The 18,195-nt window shown below is 36.8% G+C and overlaps 1 protein-coding gene across 1 annotated transcript in view; it reads right to left on the bottom strand.

The window, feature by feature from the left end:
- Nucleotides 1-18,195, bottom strand: part of LOC136027039 (bumetanide-sensitive sodium-(potassium)-chloride cotransporter-like) — a 201,629-nt gene that overhangs the window by 36,287 nt on the left and 147,147 nt on the right. Inside the window, exons 14-15 of the mRNA XM_065703960.1 lie at nucleotides 3,987-4,228; nucleotides 2,460-2,638 (exon numbers count right to left, since the gene is read on the bottom strand). Coding sequence (XP_065560032.1) covers nucleotides 2,460-2,638; nucleotides 3,987-4,228 — 421 coding nt within the window. The remainder of the gene's footprint in view (nucleotides 1-2,459; nucleotides 2,639-3,986; nucleotides 4,229-18,195) is intronic.

The raw sequence follows: 18,195 nt of genomic DNA, 5'->3' as shown, positions 1-18,195 counted from the left end.
CAACTACCCCAAAGAGAGCGGATCCATTCCGGTTATGTCAATCATATATCTAGGACTTGTGCTTATTTTTCCCACCAAGTTTTGTCCCGATCCCTCCACTCTAAGCGTTTTCCAAGATTTTAGGTTTCCCCCTCCCAACTCCCCCCAAATGTCACCAGGTTCGGTCGGGATTTAAAATAACAGCTCTGAGACACGATATCCTTCCAAACATTAAATTTCATCAAGATCTGATCAACCGTTCGTACGTTAAAAATACTTCATCTTTTCTATTTTTCCGAATTAACTGCCCCTCCCCCCTGAGATGGTCAAATCGGGAAAACGACTATTTCTAATTTAACCTGGCCCGATCCCCGATACGCCTGCCAAATTTCATCGTCCTAGCTTACCTGGAAGTGCCTAAAGTAGCAAAACCGGGACCGACAGACAGACCGACAGAATTTGCGATTGATATATGTCACTTGATTAATACCAAGTGCCATAAAAACTATTACCGATAGACAAAATAGCAAAAGCTTTTTCTAAAAAATGGCGCTTTCCTGCAACTTCAACTAAAATCTCATAAAATATTCTTGATTTAACGGCTTGAAAGTCAGTTCATAAAATTCATGCTAAAGCGAAGATATACCAACGAAGTTCCAAAGCATGCTATGGAGCTATTTACATGTTTTTATATTTATATATTCCATAAATACTTGTAAAGTCGCTGGTCGGTATATTGCTGATTATTTGGCTAGGAACAGAGGTCAATGGTGTGACTCTGTAAACTCTAAACTCTAAGTGTACACCTGGAGAAACCTGGGGAAGGTAAACAGGAAAGATGTGCGAAAGCACAGGATGGCTGGCCCCCAATTGTATTTCCTGGATGAAAGGGACATGAAACAGAGATCAGCAGCGCCAGCAGGGATTGTAAAATCCAATGCCGCCAATGCCGTATTCTTTAGCCTTTTTTTCCAAAGACAACTACACCTTCAAAGAGAAGCTACACCTTCTTCACTTTTAGCTGATTTTTTGTTGATGTTTCGCCCAATTTTTTTTTTATTTCGTGCCCGCTACAACAAAAACTATATAGGTACGCATGAATGTATTTTTAACTATAAATTGCTGATTTTTCCTAGTTTTTCTTATGGCCTATATGACTGTATAAGTTTCCGCTTCATACAATAAATTTCTGTTTTCACCGTCCTTTGTACGTCATTGATGTTTTATATAAGTATCCATAAGATATTTATCTTATACAAGTATATATATAAGCATTTACATTCTATACAAGTATTTATTAAAAAAAATCTTTTTTGCATTCTGACCAATAGGTCTGCGTTGCGCAGGTACCGATCTCCTGATTCACTGCCTTCGGCCAGGAGCGTGATGCGTGGTTGGGGGCAAATTGTTTGACGTTTCCATTGTTTTCTCCCAGATTTCTCCAGGTACTGGTTTAGAGCTGCGTCGACTCTGATTGAGCATACAGAGCCACATCATTAACCCCCGTTCAAACCAGATAACCAGTGACACCAGGACTCGAACTCCTGTCCTCTTGGAAAAAGGGTCTCAAGTTAAGCGCGCTAACCACTGAGCTAGAGCGACTTTTACAGACGAAAAGCGTTGTCATGTTTAACTCAATACTTTTCTTTTTACTTTCAAGGTTCAACACGGCAATACTGACGAAATTATAATACTGCCAAAAAACTTCACAATTTCAAAAGAACACAAAAGAAAAAGATTGAAAATCGTAGTTTTCAGTTATGAATAGACCTAAGACAGGAGGGGAATGGTTTTAATTTTGTGTCCTCAGTACTTTAAAACAATTAAAGCAACTAAAGATATTCTATTCTACAAGTTCTTGTATTGAATACACAAGCATTTACACATTCCAATTCCAATTCGGAATTTTTTTATTTTTTTTTCATCTTTTATGCCAGTGGTGCTTAACTTTATCAAAATCATATACCCCTTAAAAAAGATTTTCAGCGTTGACAACCCCTTGCACGTAGTACTATTAATCACCAATAATTATATTAATAAATCAGCTTTTTTTTCTTCATCATCTTAACAAAGACTGAGCTTTAAAGACACAAGTAAAATATACAACATGCATGAAAACTCAGTATATTCATAATTTTAGAAGACAAGACTAAATCCAAATAAAATTTCATTGTAGAAAAAGAACACTTTTCGAGTACATCCCTCATAGGCTTCCACAAACCCTTGGGGTTACGCGTACCACAGGTTTAGAACCACTGTTTTATTCAATTTTTTTCGGGTGGGGGGGGAGCATTTTTTTCTAACAATAAGAGGAAACTGTCAAAATAAAAAACCGTTGTAATTTCCGTTTGAAAACTTCATCCTCTATGACCATTTTTGTAAATATAGATTGTCAAATCTTTGCTGATGCCACTTTACTGATACTAATCGTAAATTACAAAAATCAAACAAAAATAAGGGAGGAAAAACAGGTATTATACCTGGTTGTGACGTAACTGAAAATGTTGAAAAATCTTCCATATCATCGGTAGACGGTGATTCCACAATTCTTTCTTCTTTATTAACCTGAATTGGATCCAAAAATTTGACATGGTCGGAGTAGTCCAACCCTTGAGGTGATCGAAGAATAACTACAGAGATGTGGTTATCAAATGCAGCACTACAAAATAGAAAGTCAATTTTAAGAAAAGACGAATAAATTTAAGTAAATCAATAGATAGAGAGAGAGGGAGAAAGGGAAGATGAAAGATCATTGTGCGTCTCAGAAGAAAAAGAGGAGACTATTTTTCAATAATTATTCATGCTAATATTTGCTGTTGTTCACTTTATTTTTATCACTAATTTCTTCTCCTATTATTTTTGAAGCTGTATGAAAATTTGAAAAACATTCAAGACATTAGTCTATATTTATCTCAGTCTCTGTGTTGTTTTTTTTTTTTTTTTTTTTTTTCTTTTCTTTTGCTTCCATCCACTCTCTGTCTTACTTGTAACTAAAACATACTTGTAAGTTATCTTTTTTTAGTGCAAAAAAATTGCAATAATCTCTTTTGAGCATTAGAAAGGGACAACCAAAGTTATTACTAACCAGCATTATACTTCCACGCGTGTGTATCTTTTATGAAGAAAATAATGACTTTCAGAAGAAAGAAAGAAAAAAAAACATATAAATTTCTCTATTGGTTATGAATATGGCTAATGCAGACGGAAAAGGGAAGTTTATGTCTTTCATAAATAAGATGATTTAAAGGCCAATATACAAGTAAACAATTTGTAAGAAATTTCACGCAACAAATAAAAACATTTTTTAGATTTAAAACAAAATACCGGCCACTACTTTGATAATATTTAAAAAATTGTTTACTTAAAAATATAACATTTTTATTCTATAAATATAATAGTTAAAAACTGTTTATCCCAAATAAAATATTTGGCCTCATTTTCCCCAAACCAGTGGATTGAGTAAGATTTTAAACTTTTTTTTAAGATTTTGAAGATTTAAAATCTTTGGAAGACTTGATTTTTAAGATCTCAGGCGTTTTCTTTTGGTTCCACCGTTTGGTGCAAGTGTTGAATACGGCATAAAGAATAAACCTAATCTAAATTCAAAATATCACATACGAGGCGAGATTATGCTTACTGGGTCGATCAAAGATTTTTCTGGGTTAGGCTGTTACAAAATATAAAAGATACCTTAGCTAATTTTCACCCAAAATCAAGGACGTATCAAGAATTTTACTCAGATGGGGGGGGGGTATCAAAAGATTCTTTCGGGAGGAAGACGTTTATTTAAAGAATTTTTCGGGGGAAAGGGATTTACCTCACATTAACCTAGTTTAACGGCCCCAAATAAGTTTTTTAAAACATTTTTAAAACCATTTTAAGAGTCAGAGATATACGTCCAGAAGGGGGGAGGGGACTCAATCCCGGAAATTTCTCTATCTGGATACGGCCCTGCCCAAAATATAATATACATGAACATACAAAAAGGGTGAAGAGAATATACTTACTGAATAGCCCAAAAATATTCATTCAATTCTTCAGCAGTTTTTGTTATCCAACTTGACTTGTAACCCATCATCAAAATATTTGGCCTCATTTTCCCCAAACCAGTGGATTGGATAAGTACACGAACACCAGCACTGAACTCTACTTTATCAATAACTGCGTAAAAAGATCTAATTTTGTGTGATTTAAGCCAGACATAGGCATTTGTTGTAAGGTCACTTCGTTGTCTTTGACTTAAGGCATCCTATAACAAACACATAGCAAAATCTATCAAAGCGTCTAGGAAAGGAGTTAGGAAATTTTTTAGGGGGGGAGGGGGAGGTTGCATTCAAGAAATATCTGCTCATGTGAATAGATAGATCTATTCTTAGAAACAGAACATTGCTGTCTTTGATTGTATTTTTTTTTCTTCTTTTTTTTTTTTTTTGGAAAAACTATGTGGTGAAAACATTATAAAACCACACTGGCTATACATGGCGTATGAAATCCAGAACGGAAAGTGTAATAAATGAAAAATAAAATCAAATACATTATCTTTCAAATAAAGTATCTTTTCTCCTTGTCTCAAGTTCACTTCGAAAGGTTAGATTTTTTTATGAGTACTGAGGACGCCCTGGCGAAGGTCCTTGTCAGAATATATGCTTGTTTTCATCCTAATATTTTGTTACTGACCGACAAAATCTTCGTTTTCCCGCCAGTAATTTTTCATTTATTATATTCTTTCCTTTCTTGGTTTCATATGCGGTGAAAAAAAACGAAAAATGTTTATGGCTAGTTACGGACTTGAACCCGGCACGTACACAGAAACGGCAATCAAGCCCTTGAACATCTCTTTCCCCCAAAAAATAATTTAATAATTTTACAATTATCCCTATAATTTCTCATATTTTCCATAGTTCGCTCTTTTTGCATTCTTCGAAGTTATACCGCCATCTCGCAAAAAAAGTCTTGTGTGCATTCCTGGTTTGAGTCTAAAACATTATAAAACTAGTTATCAGAACCTATTTTATAAACAGGCAAAAAACCCGGATTGGAACCTGATCTCATCGATTACGTTAAGTTTGTTGTCTGTCAGAACCTACCACACAGGCAGTGGCGTAGCGGGCCAAGATCTCTGTACCAGTAGGCATCTGAAAGTAATATTTTTATAGTACAAGGAGAAACATTTAATTGACACAATGCATTCAACGCATTTAATATCCATTTAGAGTTTAATATACTACAAGGAGGCTAAAATTTTGATTCTAATTGAATCAAACAGTTCGTGGTAACGAAACTGTAGTAAGGAGCGACCCGGCTCAATAGTAACCGAAACTCTAAAAAATGGAATTTTGATACCAATAGTTACATTAAAAAATCGCATTTTAAGCCTGATTTTAAATATACAACTTTCATCAAGATTAGTCTTACCTATCAAAAGTTACGAGCCTGAGAAAATTTGCCTCGTTTTAGAAAATAGGGGAAAATACCCCCTAAAAGTCATACAATCTTAACGAAAATCACACCATCATATTCAGCGTATCAGAGAACCTTATCGTAGAAGTTTCAAGCTCCTATCTACAAAAATGTGGAATTTTGCATTTTTTGCAAGAAGACAAATCACGGATGCGTGTTTATTTGTTTTTTTGTTTGTTTTTTTTCCCAGGGGTCATCATATCGACCCAGTGGTCCTAGAACGTCGTGACAGGGCTCATTCTAACGGAAATTAAAAGTTCTAGTGCCCTTTTTAAGTGACCAAAATAATTGGAGGGAACCTAGGCCCCCTCCCAAGCTCACTTTTTCCCCAAAGTCACCGGATCAAAATTCTGAGATAGCCATTTGATTCACCATAGTCGAAAAACCTAATAACTATGTCTTTGGGGACGACTTACTCCCCCGCAGTCTCCGTGGGAGGGGTTTCAAGTTACAAACTTTGACCTGTGTTTACATATATTAATGGTTACTGGGAAGTGTACAGAAGTTTTCAGGGGGATTTTTTTGGTTTGGGAGGGAAAGTTGAGGTGGGAGGTCACGTGGGAGGATCTTTCCATGGAAAAACTTCTCATGGGAGAAGAGACTTTCAATGAAGGAGGCGCGGGATTTTTTAGCATTATTTAAAAAAAAACAATGAAAAAATAAATACGAAAAGTTTTTTTCTATTGAAAGTGAGCAGCAGCATTAAAACTTAAAACGAGCAGAAATTATTGCGCATATGAGGGGTTTACCTCCTCGTAATACCTCGCTCTTTACGCTAAAGTGTTTTTAGTAATTACAAGTATTTATTCTACGGCCTTTGTGATTCAAGGGTCAATCTTAAGGAATTGGGACAGAATTTAAGCTTTAGTGTAATGAGCGAGGTATCGACGAGGGGTGAACTACCTCATATACACAATAAAAACATACGAATATAGAAGTTCGTTACGTAAGTTAATTCGTAAATTACGTCTATTTTTTACATGAAAATGTTCGTGAAAAATTAAAAGTTCTAGATGCCTTTTTAAGTAATGAAAAAATTGGACGGCAACTGGGCTTCCTCCCTCTCTTCTTTTTTCTCAAAATCTTCCGATTAAAACTATGAGAAAGCCATTTAGCCAAAAATAAATATATTAATATGCAAATGTCGTTTTAATTATTTATATGCGGAAGGCCAAGATCAAAACATGCATTAATTAAAAAACGTCCAGAAATTAAATAAAAAAAAACAAGTTTTTTTAAATGAAAGTAAGGAGCGACATTCAAACTTAAAACGAACAGAAATTAATCCGTATATGAAAGGGGCTTTTCCTCCTCAACGCCCCGCTCTTTATGCTAAAGTTTTTTACTGTTTTAAGAAGTAGAGTTAAGAGAAAGAGTCAAACCTTAGCGTAAAGAGCGGGATGTTGAGGAGGAAAAGCCCCTTTCATATACGGAGTAATTTATGTTCGTTTTAAGTTTTAATGTCGCTCCTTACTTTCATTTAAAAAAAACTTATTTTTTTATTTAATTAAATAAAATGAAACAAGTTTTATGAACTGAAAGTAAGGAGCTACATTAAAACTTAAAACGAACAGAAATTATTCCGTATATGAAAGGGTTGTCCCCTCCTTAACGCTCAGCTCTTTTCGCAATTGTCTTAAAAAGCAGAGTTGTGAGAAAGAGTCAAACTTTAGCGCAAAGAGAGGGGCGTTGAGGAGGGGACAGTCCCTTTTATGTGCGGAATAATTTCTGTTCGTTTTAAGTCTTAATGTCGCTCTTTACTTTCAGTTAAAAAAAAAACTATTTTTTTCAATTTCTGAACGCTTTTGAAAAAATGCTGGTTTTGATTTAGGCTCACCTTACATGAACAATTAAAACGAAATTTCCATATTAATTTTTTATTTTGGCTAAATGGCTTTCTCAAAGTTTTATCGGCCGATTGCCGATAGAAGGGGGCCTAGTGGCCCTCAAATTTTTTTGGTTACTTAAAAATGCCACTAGAACTTTAATTTTATTTACGAACACTTTTATTAGCAATAAATATAGGTTACTTACGAATTAACTTACATAACGAACTTATATATACGTATATTCTAATCACGTATATGAGGGGTTCGCCCCCTCGTCAATACCTCGTTTTTTACTCTCAAGTTTGAATTCTGTTTCAATTCTTTAAGAATGACCCGTGAATCACAAAGGCCGTTTAATTCGAATAAATAGCTCTTTTCAAATTACTAAAAATACTTTAGCGTAAAGAGTGAAGTATTAACAAGGGGATGAACCCCCTCATATACGTAATAATGTAATAATTTCTGTTCTTTTAAAGTTTTAATGTTGCTCCTTACTTTCAGTTGAAAAAACTTGTTTTTTTTTAATTTAATTTCTCATCGTTTTTAATAATGCTTTTAAATAAATCCTCCTCCTTCATGATAAATTCTTCCATGGGGAAGATCCTCCTACGTTACCCCCGACCCCGACTCGCCCACCACCAGAAAAAATCCCCCCCCCCCCCCGAAAACGCCTGTATACTTTTCAATAACCAATACTACATGTAAACAATGGGCAAAGTTTATAACTTGTAGACTTTCCCCCGGGGACAATGGGGAATGAAGTCGTCCTCTAAGACATAGTTATTAGATTTTTCGACTATGTTGAACAAAATGCCCATCTAAAAATTTTGATCCGAGGACTTTAATTTCAGAAACTCATATTCCAGGAATAGGAAGCATGACATTAGGTGACATAGAATTTGTTTACACAGGCAGGAAGGATAGAGTATATAGACCGGGAGTATGGCTCATGATGAATAAGGTAGTTGCTAAGTCCTGTTAGGCTGGGAAGTTATAATGATGTGAATACTCAGCCGTTTTTTGTGAAACAGACGTAATCACCATTTTGGAAAAAATTGAGATACTAGTACTTTCTATGTTAAATTTTCGCGCTCTTTCCATTGGTGCGCTCTTCCACTTTTAGTTTTAACGAGAAACAATTCTGATATTTCCCCTTCTCTTCTTCACTTGATTACTCTCAGTCCCTTTTTTCTTAATGTTAGACGTTCCTGTTCTTTTCTGGTTTTTATCGGCATTGAACATGCCTCGTTGGCCCGTACTTTTTATTTTAAAAATATAGCGTTCTTTTTTATCTTTACTTGTCCTTTTTCGGTGGTCGGTGTTAACACCCCTGGAAAATAGTCACACACCCCCCCCCCCCCACAGAAAATATCAATTTCACATTTTTAATACGTTTTTCAAAGCATCTTTTGTACCCCTCCCCCTAAAAAACCCTTGCTGGAAAACACTATTTTGCTGCCTTTTTGCTGGGAAACTTTTCCACCGAGAAGGGGATTACCGGCATGATTTTAAAAACAATCAGAAATTAAAGTCTTTTTCAAATGAAAGTGCACTAAGAAAAATTTCACCCCACATCATCTGCAAGAAATTTTCAGGATGGAATTGTCTTGGGGGAATTTCCATGGGAAGGGGGGAGGGGGTTTTTACGTGTAAATATCTTTTCACGGTGGATTTTTCCCGTGGGTGAAGGATTTTTTCATGGAGGGGGGGGGAGCAGGATTTCTCTGTGATGTTAAAAGCGATCAGAAATTAAATTATAAAAAAAGTTTCTTCAACTGAAAATAAGGGGCAACATCAAAACGTAAACTGACAGAAATTATTACGTATATGAAAGGGATTTCCCCTTCCTCAAAAACTTGCTCTTTGCGCCAAAGTTTTGATTTTTTGTCCCAATTCTTTAAGAACGATTCCTGAAATATAATGGCCGTCTACTAAGAATAATAAGCCTTTTTTCAATTTACAACCACCTGTTATGAAAGAGTGTCGGTGGGTGCAGAGTGGGGAAAGGAGATGGTGCCTGAAACCACCTTGAGGGAGCCGGATTTTCCGGCATGATCTGATAAACAAACAGAAATAAAACTTTTAAAAATTGGTTTTTACAACTTAAAGTACAGAACAAAATTTAAAGAGAAAGAAATTAGTCCATATTTGAGTGGGACTGCACCCTACTAAATCCCTTGGTCATTAAACTAACGTCTCTATTACTTTGACAAAGCTTTTATTCTAATTAAACGGCCCTCATGCTTATGAAGTGTGTCTCAAGGAATTGGGAAAAATATCAAACTTTGGCGTAAAGAGAGGGGGGTTTAAGGGGGGAAGCCCCCCTCATATATTAAAAAAATTCGTTTGTTTAAAGTTTTAATGTAGGTCCTTATTTTTTGTTGAAAAACTTTGTTTTTTTTTCTATTTAATTTCATAAAAGGGTTAGTGTATGAAAATAAACGACACATCATTAACACAGAATTCTGATTAATGGACAATTCTTCTAGGCTTAGTCTGTTTTGGTTGGCATTTTCAGGCCGAAAAGATCTCTTCCTAGCTAATTTATCAGCTTTGCGTAGCCTCCCCTTAGTAGAATAATATTTGTGGCATGAATATATGATGGGTCGGAGGTAATAGGCTTGAGACTCTCTGTGCAGGATTTCGACTCTTGTTGACAGAAGAGCATCGCCAAGTTCTGAAAACCGTGTTGTGACAAAGAATAGGTCCTAAGCCGGCTTAAGCGCTTCTGTGTAGACTTGAGAAGATGTGTCGGTCCCCGTCCTGCATCCGGGACCATTGCTTTTCCTGAGGCCAAAAAATCTCAATGATTGAAAAAACATGAAAATTTGAATTTGGAGTGTTTTGACGTTAAAAATAACCATCGTATCGACATTTTAACTGACGAATTGAGACGATCCACACTGGACTTAATATGAATTTCAGAAACTCATATTCCAGGAATAGGAAGCATGACATTAGGTGACATAGAATTTGTTTACACAGGCAGGAAGGATAGAGTATATAGACCGGGAGTATGGCTCATGATGAATAAGGTAGTTGCTAAGTCCTGTTAGGCTGGGAAGTTATAATGATGTGAATACTCAGCCGTTTTTTGTGAAACAGACGTAATCACCATTTTGGAAAAAATTGAGATACTAGTACTTTCTATGTTAAATTTTCGCGCTCTTTCCATTGGTGCGCTCTTCCACTTTTAGTTTTAACGAGAAACAATTCTGATATTTCCCCTTCTCTTCTTCACTTGATTACTCTCAGTCCCTTTTTTCTTAATGTTAGACGTTCCTGTTCTTTTCTGGTTTTTATCGGCATTGAACATGCCTCGTTGGCCCGTACTTTTTATTTAAAAAATATAGCGTTCTTTTTTATCTTCACTTGTCCTTTTTCGGTGGTCGGTGTTAACACCCCTGGAAAATAGTCACCCCCTCCCCGCAGAAAATATCAATTTCACATTTTTGACACGTTTTTCAAAGCATCTTTTGTACCCCTCCCCCTAAAAAACCCTTGCTGGAAAACACTATTTTGCTGCCTTTTTGCTGGGAATCTTTTCCACCGAGAAGGGGATTACCGGCATGATTTTAAAAACAATCAGAAATTAAAGTCTTTTTCAAATGAAAGTGCACTAAGAAAAATTTCACCCCACATCATCTGCAAGAAATTTTCAGGATGGAATTGTCTTGGGGGAATTTCCATGGGAAGGGGGGAGGGGGTTTTTACGTGTAAATATCTTTTCACGGTGGATTTTTCCCGTGGGTGAAGGATTTTTTCATTGAGGGGGGGAGCCGGATTTCTCTGTGATGTTCAAAGCGATCAGAAATTAAATTATAAAAAAGTTTCTTCAACTGAAAAGAAGGAGCAACATCAAAACGTAAACAGACAGAAATTATTACGTATATGAAAGGGATTTCCGCTTCCTCAAAAACTTGCTCTTTGCGCCAAAGTTTTGATTTTTTGTCCCAATTCTTTAAGAACGATTCCTGAAATATAATGGCCGTCTACTAAGAATAATAAGCCTTTTTTTTCAATTTACAACCACCTGTTATGAAAGAGTGTCGGTGGGTGCAGAGTGGGGAAAGGGGATGGTGCCTGAAACCATCTTGAGGGAGCCGGATTTTCCGGCATGATCTGATAAACAAACAGAAATAAAACTTTTAAAAATTGGTTTTTACAACTTAAAGTACAGAGCAAAATTTAAAGAGAAAGAAATTAGTCCATATTTGAGTGGGACTATACCCTCCTAAATCCCTTGGTCATTAAACTAACGTCTCTATTACTTTGACAAAGCTTTTATTCTAATTAAACGGCCCTCATGCTTATGAAGTGTGTCTCAAGGAATTGGGAAAAATATCAAACTTTGGCGTAAAGAGAGGGGGGTTTAAGGGGGGAAGCCCCCCTCATATATTAAAAAAATTCGTTTGTTTAAAGTTTTAATGTAGGTCCTTATTTTTTGTTGAAAAACTTTGTTTTTTTTTCTATTTAATTTCATAAAAGGGTTAGTGTATGAAAATAAACGACACATCATTAACACAGAATTCTGATTAATGGACAATTCTTCTAGGCTTAGTCTGTTTTGGTTGGCATTTTCAGGCCGAAAAGATCTCTTCCTAGCTAATTTATCAGCTTTGCGTAGCCTCCCCTTAGTAGTATAATATATGTAGGCATGAATATATGATGGGTCGGAGGTAATAGGCTTGAGACGCTCTGTGCAGGATTTCGACTCTTGTTGACAGAAGAGCATCGTCAAGTTCTGAAAACCATGTTGTGACAAAGAATAGGTCCTAAGCCGGCTTAAGCGCTTCTGTGTAGACTTGAGAAGATGTGTTGGTCCCCGTCCTGCATCCGGGACCATTGCTTTTCCTGAGGCCAAAATAATTTCAATGATTTAAAAAACATAAAAATTTGAATTTGGAGTGTTTTGGCGTTAAAAATAACCATCGTATCGACATTTTAACTGACGAATTGAGACGATCCACACTGGACTTAATATGAATTTCAGAAACTCATATTCCAGGAATAGGAAGCATGACATTAGGTGACATAGAATTTGTTTACACAGGCAGGAAGGATAGAGTATATAGACCGGGAGTATGGCTCATGATGAATAAGGTAGTTGCTAAGTCCTGTTAGGCTGGGAAGTTATAATGATGTGAATACTCAGCCGTTTTTTGTGAAACAGACGTAAACGCCATTTTGGAAAAAATTGAGATACTAGTACTTTCTATGTTAAATTTTCGCGCTCTTTCCATTGGTGCAATCTATGTTTTTCTAAGTTAAACGGTTTAGAAGTTGAATTTTGTGAACAGACGTATATCCACAAATTCTCTTGCTTTTACCAACTTTTTCTTTTTGAAAAAGACGTATATCCTAAACCCTATCAAAGCTGATTCTTTTGTCACGTGGATGGATATACGTCTTTGTCTTTTACCAAGAAAATGCACTTACTTCTGTTTCAAATGATCGTATTATAATGATATATTATAAACGTTGGTTGACATACGTTTCTCTCAGTCGGGTTCGTCTGGTGACGAACATACGTCTAGACGAACATACGATGACGAGCAGACGTCTAGACGAACATACGATGACGAACAGACGTCTAGACGAACATACAATGACGAACAGACGTCTGGACGAGCATACGATGACGAACAGACGTATTGACATACGTCTCTCACATCACCGTTCGTCTGTTTCAATTGTAGAGCTAAGACAGTACTATTTAAGTTTTAGTGAACTTGTCTTAGCTCATCCAAAGCTTTGTGAAGGAACAAGTCTCAAAGAGCTCGGACCTTGGTTCAAATGGCTCGTGACATAGCCGTCAAAAGGTAAGGAGAAATCTGATTTGTCTTTGTTAAAGTTTAACTGAAAAGGAAAGTGATTGGAAATTTAGGTACCCATGACTTATTAACTTAAAGATGCTTGAAGACCCGATGCAAATGCGTTACTTTGGTTTTTTCAGCTATTCATGAATAACCAATTCTCAAATAGTGGAATTTCACTGTGGTTTATGAAAGCTTTAACTGCACAAATCTCTATTTATCTATTTCTATCTATACAAAAGCAGCTTTTGTCAGTGCAGTATCGCGAAAAGCAACTATTCAACAGTTCACGAAAACAATTCACGAAAAACAACCGTTCACGCAGTGTGCCAACTTCCTGGAGCTAACCACTGACCACAGAAAAGAAGCGTTTGTACTGAGATTCCAATTTTCCTCGTAATAGTAGAATTTTGCGCTTTGAGGGCGACTGTAGATATTCTGAACGTTATATTAGAGCAAAAAGTGAAAAAAAATCCCTTAACGCAATCAGCATAATCCATCAGCATGGTCTTATTATTTGAAAGTCGAGTGTTACATGATTTAGTTTGTTTGTTGTTGTATATGTATGTATACGGCCTGAAAAAAATGGCTTTAAATAGAGTCATTAATTCATTAATATACAAGTGCGTGTTTGTAATTTGTACTGTTGTTTGATTTCCTTGCTTGTTTGTCATTTATTTATACTTTTGTGTGTATATGGCCCATGGGCTTTTGGAATACACTTATCCATCTATCTATCTAATGAAGTATATTCAGTTGAATGATACAAACATAAGTTTGCTTTTCAGTTAAACTTTAAGTTTGCTTGACTAACACTTAGTTAACTCAAGTCTAGTTGTCTGACTTTTGCAGTGCTGTTGGATTTATTGGCTTTACTATTTTCGCTTGATTTGATTCTCTTGTACTGTAAGACAAGTGGTAATCAAGGGTTGAGGGTCCTTTTCACTGAAATATTATGTTGTTCTTAATGCATATGCCTTATTCTTTTTTACAAGACGCCAAGTGGTTTAGAAGATAGGCAAAAGTCTATCAACGAGTAGTCAACGAGTAGTCAACGAGTAGGCGGACGGTTGCCTTGGAATAAAGGTGACTGAGAAATGTTACACTCGCGCTGTTAGTTGTTTGGAAGTATTTGGCAAGCAGAATTGGAAGTGACTGGTAAGCAAAAATTGCTATAAATAGCAATTGGTTGGTAGCAATTTCCTGAGTTGGAACTATCTTTTTTTTCTTTTAGGGCTAAGATTGAAATGCCGGACGTATCCAGTTCCAACCAGTCAACAATTCAAGAAATAAAAGATACTGGGATCATTGTAGAACATTACGAAGCTGAAATTTCGCACGACAAAGAGATTGGTGACACGAACAAATCTCGATTAACCGAAACAGACATTTTCGTTGGGAGAACTGAGATGAACTTGGAGTATGAGCAGCAGCTGACACTTCAAGAAACCTTTGATGTTCGCATGGATCCAGAGCTTCAGGCACCCAACGGAGAAGTAGAAGATATGGACATCTCCGGCCTAACAGATATTCTTACTGAAATGAATGATATGAGCTTTGCACCCCTTCTCAATCATGCTTTGCGAGACGATTTAGACAGCCTCAGTTTTGCAGTATCAGCAGCGTTATCAAGTGACATCCAAGAAGATCAGGCTCTCTCGATGAACAATACTTCTAATTTGTCTTCTATCCAAGTCCTCTCAGCTGATGCTACTAAGGATGCCCTGCCATTAGCAGAGGGACTACTTGACACTGAAGCTGACCAGCCCAGGTCACTTATCAGTCAAAATGAGCTTAGTCCACCTACTCTTTCAACAAGTTCGCGTATTCAGCTAGCTGCAAAACCAGTTATTGAGATTGACGAAGAAGTGTCTTTGATCAAAGAAAGACCCATTCTCTCTGGGTGTGATTTGGGGAAATGTAAGCTTCAGTGCTCACTTATTACCCAGGAGTTACGAGAAAGGCTAAACCAATCTTTTTGGTCGTTAGGATTTGAGGAGAAAATCAAGTGGCTTATGCGATACATCACAGCCAGCAAGCCAAAGCGAAGGCGAGTCAAAATTACAGAAAATTCTTCTATCAGAAGGAATAGATCTACAATGTTTTACTTCCCAGTTGATTCTGAACTGAAGCAGGTCTGCAAACAAACGTTTTTGGCAATCCTGGGCTACCATCCGAAATCCGACAAGATCATTCAGCATGTTCTTCGCAAGTACGAAGAAGATCCACTCAAACTCAGTGGAATGGTGGACAAACGAGGAATGGCTGCGAGAGAGAATGCAAAGATTTATGGAGAAGCACGAAAAATGCTCGTTAGACAACACATTAAGACATTTGAGCCTTCTATGACGCACTATAGGCACGAGCACTGTCCTAACATGAAATATCTCTCAAGGGAAATTACCACTACTTTCCTAGTAAAGGATTTTAAAGAAAAAAATCTCGGAGTGGAGATTTGTCTGAATATGTATCGAGAAGAACTGAAGAAACAACATGTCTCCTTGAAAATGCATTCTATTGATGAATGTGATACCTGCTCACACCTATCAGCTGAAATCAGTGCCGGATCAGCCTCTGAACTTGAGGTAACAAAGCTGGAAAACCATCAAGAGAAGTATATAAAAGTGAGCAACCTTTACGCTACTGACGCCGATCGTATATGGAAAAACACGGAAATGGTTTTCAGCTTGGACTTGCAGAAGATCCTTCTTCTGCCCATGATGCCGTCTTCAAAAGACGCTTTTTTCATCAGTCTTCTCGATACCTTCAATGAGACCTTTGCACCAGTTGGGACAAGGCATCCGACTTGTCCCTCTTATTGTGTGACTTGGCACGAGGCAACTGCTGGAAGAAATGCGGAGAACATTGCAAGTGTTCTTCACAAATTCATTAAAGTTCAGGCTGTTCTTGGAGTGAAAGACATCATACTGTGCTGTGACAACTGTACCGCCCAAAACAAGAATTGGACACTCTACACTGCTTTGGTTCAGATTGTCAACGCCTCAGAAAGCACAATCAACCGAATTGATCTTCGTTACTTGACAAAAGGCCATAGTCACATGAGTGCGGACACAGTCCATGCCAACATCGAGTCAAAGATCCGTCGCACCAAAGCCGTATGCTCTTACCAGAGCCTAAACGAGCTTATTTTCCAAGCCCGGGGAAAAAATAAAATCCTGAAAATGTACTGTAGAGATTTCAGATTGTGGAAGTCAGGAAGAAACACGAAAAAAATGCCATGTAACTTAGCTGATATTGTGCAGATTTCTTTTGTCAGAGGCAAATAGACCATGTCCGTGAAAACCGACTTAGACGAACCTCCTCAAAAATGGGATTTCCTACAGCGAAGGTTCGATTGTCAACTTTTCCCCTCGATGATGTCAAAGCCAAGAGGTGTACAGAGTAAGAAACTTGCCGTCATACTTGAAAAGCTAGTTCCCTTGATGGCAAATCGAGTCGATCGCGAGTTTTGGCAAAATATGCCAACGTCAACAGAGAATGAAGACTTGTGGGGTTCAGTCAACTAGAAGTGTTTACTTTCTTAGTTTTTTTTTTTATCATTTTTACCTGAAATAAATACATTGTCCTTAGCTCTTCAGCAACTTGTATATCCAGCAGGTGTGTATATCCAGCCTTGCCATATCGGCGTGAACAGACGTATAACCAACTGACCATATAAGTAAAAGACTTACATCCAACTGAACAGAAAACTGAAGAGACGTATATCCAATTTTCGTTTGTTCAGAAGGGCGTATGTTTTTCAAGTTTCTAGGGAAAGAGACGTAAAGACCAAATGGACAACTTCCTAAGTTTGGATATACTTGAAAAGCCGCCTATCGAATTCTGCAGTATCAAAAACCCCAAATTAAGTTTAAAAACCTTTACTACAGGCTTATTTGCTCTCCAGTGAAGTGAAGTTCCTAGAATTTTTAAACCCAGTTTTCTCGAAACTGTGTTTTTGTATATACGTCTCTTTCTCAAAAAACGGCTGTACTAGTCACTCATTTTATAACTAAAAAGTTCAGGTTATCAGTTTTACTACTATATCCCCTGGAGAGCCGACTGACGGAGATACTACTGATTCAGATGAATTTTACTTACAATTACACAAGCAAACAGACAGGGTTCCCGGTGGAAAAATGGTGCTTTTATTAGATTTTAACGCCCAGATCAGTAGAAATAGGGATGGTATCCTAGCCCAGGTAAATTTGGTGAAGGAAAAGACAACAGCAATGGCTCCAGACTGTGGCAATTTTGTAGGTATAACCAATAGTTATAACCAATACGGTGTTTGGTTATAAAATGGCCTCATCAGTTAACATGGTATTTACGTGTGGTAGTACAGCAAACTTATTGATTATGTTATTGTAAACCAAAGACTGGCAGGATTAATATAATATACTAGGGCATACAGGAGTGCTATTATTGATGTTAAAACTAAAGATCGCTATCTGGTAGTGTCTAGGGTTTAATTTAACGTTCAAATTTCGGAAGAGTAGCTACCTGCCGGCACGTTATGATGTTAGTAGACTCCAAGATAAAAATTTGAGAGAAACTTTTCAGAAACATTTGAATACTAAACTGGAGAGTTTAAAATTTGACAATGTGGAAGATAGATGGAAATATTTTAGGAAAACAATTTGTGAAGTTGCTAATGGTGTCTTAGGGAAGAAAGTTAGGACTGAAAGCTAGGAATATTAGTGAAAAAGCTTTATGCATAATAGAGAGAAGGGGCTTATACAAGTATTATCTGAGTGATGGATCATATGAAAACAAAACGAATGTAAAAAAAAGTGGAGAAAGCATAAAAATATGAACTAAGGAGGTTTTGAACTGGAGGCCATGGATGAAATTGCCGAGGAACTGGAAGATGCAACTATACGGCACATTAGTAAAATATTGTATTGACGTCTTAATAAATTGAGAGAGAGTAGTCAATCTGGACCAGTCCTAGTTGACTATTTAAATTTGAATATTCAGTCTAACTTTACTATCGTGTTCTTTATAACACCGACTGAAACGAGATTTATTGAATAGGGCATTAGACCTAGACCTAGGGTATTATAATAAGGTATATAGGGTAAGCAGTTCAGTCATCCTGAATATAAATT

This window comes from Artemia franciscana, chromosome 5 (assembly GCF_032884065.1).
Source record: "Artemia franciscana chromosome 5, ASM3288406v1, whole genome shotgun sequence".
Taxonomy (NCBI): domain Eukaryota; kingdom Metazoa; phylum Arthropoda; class Branchiopoda; order Anostraca; family Artemiidae; genus Artemia; species Artemia franciscana.
Note: the sequence above shows the minus strand (reverse complement) of the source record. Positions and strands in the feature narration are given on the sequence as shown.